Source organism: Typopeltis vanoorti, chromosome 16 (genome assembly GCF_054136105.1).
Source record: "Typopeltis vanoorti isolate ZY-2024b chromosome 16, IOZ_Tvanoo_1.0, whole genome shotgun sequence".
Lineage (NCBI taxonomy): Eukaryota > Metazoa > Arthropoda > Arachnida > Uropygi > Thelyphonidae > Typopeltis > Typopeltis vanoorti.
In genome coordinates, this window is record NC_143564.1 from 102,655,147 (window position 1) to 102,661,605 (window position 6,459).

Genomic DNA, 6,459 nt, shown 5'->3' on the forward strand with positions numbered 1-6,459 from the left:
GACAAATACCTTACATAAATCACATGGTTAGTTGGTGCCTGGGTTTGTTTAAACAAACCTTAGGTATTTGAGTTAATCTTAGTAGGGATACGAAATAGCAAGTTTTTCAAACATGTATTTGACTTATCTTAAAGTGGCCAGGCGAGCATCAGACCACCTAGTGCATTAACATCATGTTTCTTGCGTTATAGTGATACGGGAAAGTGAATATTATCACTGAAAGATTTTTAATGTAAAACACTAAGGAAATAAAAGTGGTACATTATTCGGTGCTATCCAAATTATGTAGCTTTCTATAAAAAATAATCAACCTCCGTCATGTGCATGTATGTTTATTCAAAAGGGATGAATAAGCTTAGATTAATATTACGAGTCTTTCTTGGTCTGCATGATGATGAAATTATTGAGGATGTGATTTTAAAGCTACATTCGGCATAAACGTCTGGCGAAAAAAGATTTTTTGGGGGGAATGGGAGATATATTGTCCCTTAGTTGTGTACGACTTGCTGAATAAAATCAGCTGCGAAACATTACTTATGATTATGTTCTTTTATGTAAAGCCTTAAGATGACAATATAATATTTTATAGTATTATCTTAAGGTTATAATATTTTACTAGTAATACTTGTTTAATGTGTAGCATTTGTTTACTATGAAGATGTTTTGATACTTGCTAATTATTTACCATTCGTAAAGTAACGTTTAGTCATTTTTGTATTTTGTGAAATGCATAATTTTCAGGAATGTATTTTGTCATTAATAACGGAATCTTGTCCACTTCGAACCTGACCTTCAAATATCTATATTCCTCGAGGATGGGACAAAGTTTACTGTAAATGGTATTATGATCTCAGTGAGGGACATTTTCTTGATGGTAATTGTTACGGCCTTTAGTGCTTGTCCGCGAAAGAACCTAGTTTGATCTGCAGTACGTTATTTTAGGTCGGTTACACACCGGTTCGAAAATTGTAATTTGGGAGGCCACCAGTACGATGTTAACGAGTATATCTTTCTCTTTATCAAGAAAATGAAAAGAGAATAAGACTTAAGTGTTGTTTTTAGAATAACTTCAAGTACAAAATTATATTTTGTAGTTGAGTTTTTGCCATGATCCTCTAATAGAACAAAATCGAAAAACACCTATACTGGATCAAGGTCGTCCTCATGAACAACAAACTAGTGAATCCACGCTTGTCCATCATATGTCTTAATTTGGTTAGAATAGCGTCCAAAAGAACTCAGGCCGTGCGGCCAGTGTATTATCCTTAACTACTTGAGTTCTTCCGGTTTGCCTATTTTGGGATGAAAAATCCTGCCACCCATATTCAAAAAAAAAAATTGCTTAACTTCAAGTACAATAATTAGAAGTAAAAAAATTAGAAGGGTTTATCCAAATGGATACCATTCATTTTGGTTGTTCTAAATGGACAAATGTCGCATCTTCCTTTCAATTGCTTTACTTGGCAGCCATCTATAATTTTGCATAAGCCTTTACGAGCGTCTCGAAGAAGCGAATAGTATGGAGTTTTAGGAAATGTTAGAAACAGTATCAAGGGATCATTGAACGAGATAAAGTCTTTCTCTTAAAACATTCTAGAAGAAACCGTTTCCAGTGATGGATTATGATTCCAGGATTTGTTGATATAACTAACGAAGTATGCATTAGCCAAATAAATCAGACAAGAAGGCACTTGAAGTTCGGGGGGGGGGACATATAGTTTAAGAGCTATCAGGTTGCCATAGGATCCTACCGGAAGCCAACCACACCAGCAATTACTGACAGGCTGTAATTCTTATACTGTACTTGCTTGCATATGTGAATGACACAATGCATAGATTCAGTAGCTCGAGGTATGGCAGTTCGAATAAGCTATACATTCCTGAAATAATGGGAAAATCCGCGATATGCACAATCCAGAACGCATTGTGAAAAAATAAATTGTAATCATCAAAAGCTGAGAAACTTAATTCCATTTTTCCATCAGATCTTTTATGTGTGCATTGTGAACATTAATTCCGAAGACTGGGTTGATGAAATTAACCCGGTCTTCGGAATATGCAAAGTCTTCCTTTACCTTGGAATCATCCTGGTTAAAAGGTGACTGAATGCCATATAATGTCGTGACCTAGAGTATCAGATGAAAGGAAAGTGCACTAAATTTTTCAGATTTAGAATAAAATCCAAAAGGTAGAACTCAAACTATTTAATTTGATTAAGAGGAAGGAAAACTTCCCAAACTTCAAAGAAGAAAGAACGCAGATTTGTGAAAGTACCATATCATTATTACCGTGCTTTTTTGTTTGTTTGTTGTTTGTATGGGGGGGGGTATTCCGAGTAGTATCTAAAACAAAGTTCATTCTACATGGATTAGAATCACTACAGGCAGTATTAATCATTACTGATAACATGAGCTTAGTTATTACGCAGTTTTATTATTTTTTTTAATTGTAATAAGGAATATCATGACAAAATGTCAGATTTTCAGCATTACTAGAGTTCGAATGTATAGGAGAATACATTCCTTATATAGAACTTTATATAAATTTTATAAAGAACTCTAGAAAAATATGTAAATATTTATATAGAACAAATCTTAGCCATGTATTATTGTTTAAAGTCAGATTATTGTACGATAGCTGTTCATGAGAACAGATACACTATAGCAGTGACGCAGCGCACCGGGGAAGGGGCGCGCAAGTGGCCCTGGCACTCTCCAAAAGAAAAAGGAAAAAACACTAGAAAATTTTCCAGAAATCTTTTCCTAATTAAAATTCATTTTTTTATTTATTTATGTTGTGTCGTGTCTTCTATTTCTATACAGTACTACCTATGAATTAGCATTCACATAAGGTGGGAATACCCTATAGCTCTCGGGAATCACGGTCACTGTGAACGCAAGGCGAAAAGTAGTACTCGGGCGGACCGATTTCTACTTCGTTTGCCCGAGCCAGGCCAGAGATCATGGGTATCATGTATTGGCAATTTTTTTGCCGGGTCTACTCAACTCGGCTCCCCCCCCCCCTCCACACACACACAAGATTAAATCCTGAGTGCTTAGTCCTCCCCAAGATTAAATCTAGTGCCCGGGTTCCCAAAATTAAATCCTGAGTGCGCCACTGAACTACAGAGTACCTGTTCTGAGTTTCACTTAAATAGAATTGTCATTAAGCAATATAAATAGGACTCAGGGTAGGGGGAAGGAGTAAATTAAATGACAACCCATGCAGTTAAGGCTAGGAGGCCAATGTCTGCATTCCATGTGCTCTTCTGGGCGGTTTGTCTAGTTTGTTGGATGACAACGTTTCCTTTGGGGAAACTTTTCACTATCGTATGAGACTGGCTAATTTACATTCACATGAAAGCTTCTAAAAAGTTATTCGCCTGCTGGGCGTGATTCGAACTCAGGTCCTACTAACAGAAGCGTGTCGTTGATACCGAATGAGCTGTAAACTCTGTTAGGGAAAGGATTTCGATAGGTAGTTTGTCTTAACTTCAAATTTTCATTAACCAGACTTTTCAACTATTTATCTAACTTCCTTTCTCTAACAGAGATTCCCCCTCGTACAATGTATGTGTATATAAATACACACACGATCTACCAATAATTCTCAGGACACCGCTGTTATTTGAAGTTATAGAACATTCCAGGTTTGTTAATAACATAAAAACCGGTGTATGTATTTCATCGTAGCTGTTGAATAGAGGTGGTATGGCAACAGGACGTGATCTCAGTTACTTCCAGAGAGGTGTCATCGTGGGCTGTCATACGTGCCATTGCTGCTCATCTGGAGCATTCAGAAATGAACAGCTGGCGATGTGATCAACAAATGGAGACGTTCTGGCATCACTAGTGCAAGGAAAGAAAACACAAAGGAGGGCTCCGAAAATGATTGACAGAGACAAGAGGGTGTTAAAACGGGTGACACGCAAAAACCGGCAACAATCGGAACAGACTATTTGTGATGAGTTCCAGAGCGCCAGTAACTACGGTGAGCACTGATACTATACGAAAAGAACTCCATTTACTGGGTTTCCACGGAACAGCAGCATCACATCACAATAACGAACAAGGCAGCTTCTTTAGCCTGGTGCAAAGAGCGTGTGAACTGGAAATTAACCAGTGGAAAACGGTACTCTGGAGCGATGGATCAAGGTTCACCTGTTTCCAGTCTGATGGCAGGGTGTGGAGACAGCCTGGTGTTAAACGACTGCCTTTGCCTGCGCAGAGTCCTGACCTCTTGTGGGACGAATTAGAGCGGTGATTGAGATCCAGAGCAGCATGTCCTAGATCTGTTGCTGAACTCGCTGCAGCTTTGATGGAGGAATAGAGACAAATTCCACCTGATGTCTGCCTGACATTGGTGGAAAGCCTCCCCCAAAGGGTACAGAAGGTGATCAAAGCTAAAGGTGGACATACTCAATATTAGGGTTCGTCTGCTGGTATTAATTGTAAATTGCTAAAGTTTCCGGATAATTATTGGTAGGTAGTGTATATCTATTAAATGTTGTCCAGCGATGTTTTTTGAACTATAAGTATTAACAAGGGCACGATATGCACTTTGCAGATTCGCAAGTATATTGCATATGCGTAATTTAAACGAAACAGCCAACAATTTGAAATAGGCTCCTCAAATATTACTCAATATATCTTTAAAAAAATTGACCGTGATGTTTGATCACGTGGTTTATATACCGTTTCAAAATGAAAAAAAAAGTGGGGGGGGGGGGGCATTTGTTCGATGTCAAATTTGATATCCGACAAATGAATTTTATAAAATGCTCTATTGACAAACTTTGCTGCACATTATTTATGTCGATCGTGATTATTTTTAATTTTTTATCTTAAAAGATAATATTTTATGGCATTAATAGGTATTAACTTATACTCCTCTTTATTTTGTATCTAGCTTCCTTTACATATCAAGACGGACAAAGCTGGATTAGGTTCTGCTTCTAGTACTGCGATTCCTGAACCTGCGAATAAGAAGACAGTGCGGTGGAAGAAAACACAAATACGTTACCAAAAATTGATTTCCTCTAAGAAATGAAAATATCCTGAGAAAGGTTACTTCATTAATGAATGTTGAGAAAAATTTGAAAGATGCAATAAAAGTTTATTTCGTATTGTTCTCTTTATACATTTTAAAGGAATTCACAAAGGTATGAAATCGAATTTCATTTTTTCTCTATCACTCCCACTTACGAAAGTATGAAAATCTGTACACGTTTAGTTTTGTAGGTACACTAAAAGCTAGATAAGCTAGGAACCATAATCTAGCATGCAACCTCTTTTCAAAGTTACTTCAGGCCACCACTGAGAGGAGTGGTGGTCACACTGGGACAACGAAAATCGTTTAACTTTTAATTTACACAAGAGGTTTCTCTAACTGGTCTTGGCACAGTCAAGGATATCACAGAATAATCCACCGAAGAATTGATTACTCGAGCGATTTAAAGTTAAAACTAGAATACTTGTTGGTTTGAAATCTCAAGTAGGAAAATCAATTATTTTAAGAAATGAGTATTAATAAAGCTTCTACGATGATTGTCTACTATTTCAATGCATATTTCCACACTTGGTATCAGAATTATATCTTTTTTTTGTGTCCGAGGCAAGAATAGAGAAATGTACCTTCATTTTGCAGAAAATTAAAAGAAAGTAGGTTTTGATGATTGCATAAAATGGTATGGCGTACTATGTTTGTTTTCTTTATTATTATTTTTGATAACAAAGATTGTAAAACTTGCCTTTTTTTTTCTGAACTTCTTGTGCATCCTGGTCTAGCGTCTTACTCTCTTCACCGTTGTTACTTCCTTGTTTCGTAATAATGTTTAAATTGTTTTATGTATCGTCTGTTAGTTATTTGAATGTAGCCTGCAGCATTTGAAATTCTCCACTATACTGTGCCCTATCTGACATTTTCATGTGATCCTCCAGACTTAATATTCTAAACTTCGAGAGTTCTGGCTTGACAGGGATAAAAAGTTTTCTTGACTAATCAAATGGTTGGAACAATGACGTTCAGATAATGGGGAAAATGCGGTTTAATTCTCATCATTGAAATATGCGCTGTCGTTCAGTAAAAGAACACTATTCAATAACTCCGTGGCTTCTTTTGCTTAAAAAAAAAGAAAAGAAGAAATATGTTTTCCAGTTGAGAGTAGGTTAATCATCTCTTATAGTTCGATTAATTAGTTTCAATATGGATTTACCTTCTCCCAGTTTTGGAAATTAATTTCGGCTGTTGCATGAAGATTTTCATCAGTCCATAAATACTCGTTACGAATATACTTAATTTCCAGCATATTGAGTAATTGTTGCCTGATTGGCGTATCTGCACACAAAAATACGATCCCATGATAAAAGTTCACTTTTTTTTTTTTATATAATCTACCGTCTGGTGTTGTAGATTCTTACAAATAGTGAGGATCTAAATGACGTGTACATGAAGGCTGCG

General features: G+C 36.5%; 1 protein-coding gene across 2 annotated transcripts in view; it reads left to right on the top strand.

The window, feature by feature from the left end:
• The window catches only part of LOC150098226 (angiogenic factor with G patch and FHA domains 1-like), a 287,180-nt gene extending 282,050 nt beyond the window's left edge, over window positions 1-5,130 (top strand). For both annotated transcript variants that reach the window (XM_090406375.1, XM_090406374.1), the window contains exon 13: window positions 4,909-5,130. In XM_090406375.1, the coding sequence (XP_090262501.1) occupies window positions 4,909-5,049 (141 nt within the window). In that variant the 3' untranslated portion in view covers window positions 5,050-5,130. The remainder of the gene's footprint in view (window positions 1-4,908) is intronic.
• Window positions 5,131-6,459: the final 1,329 nt, after the last annotated feature.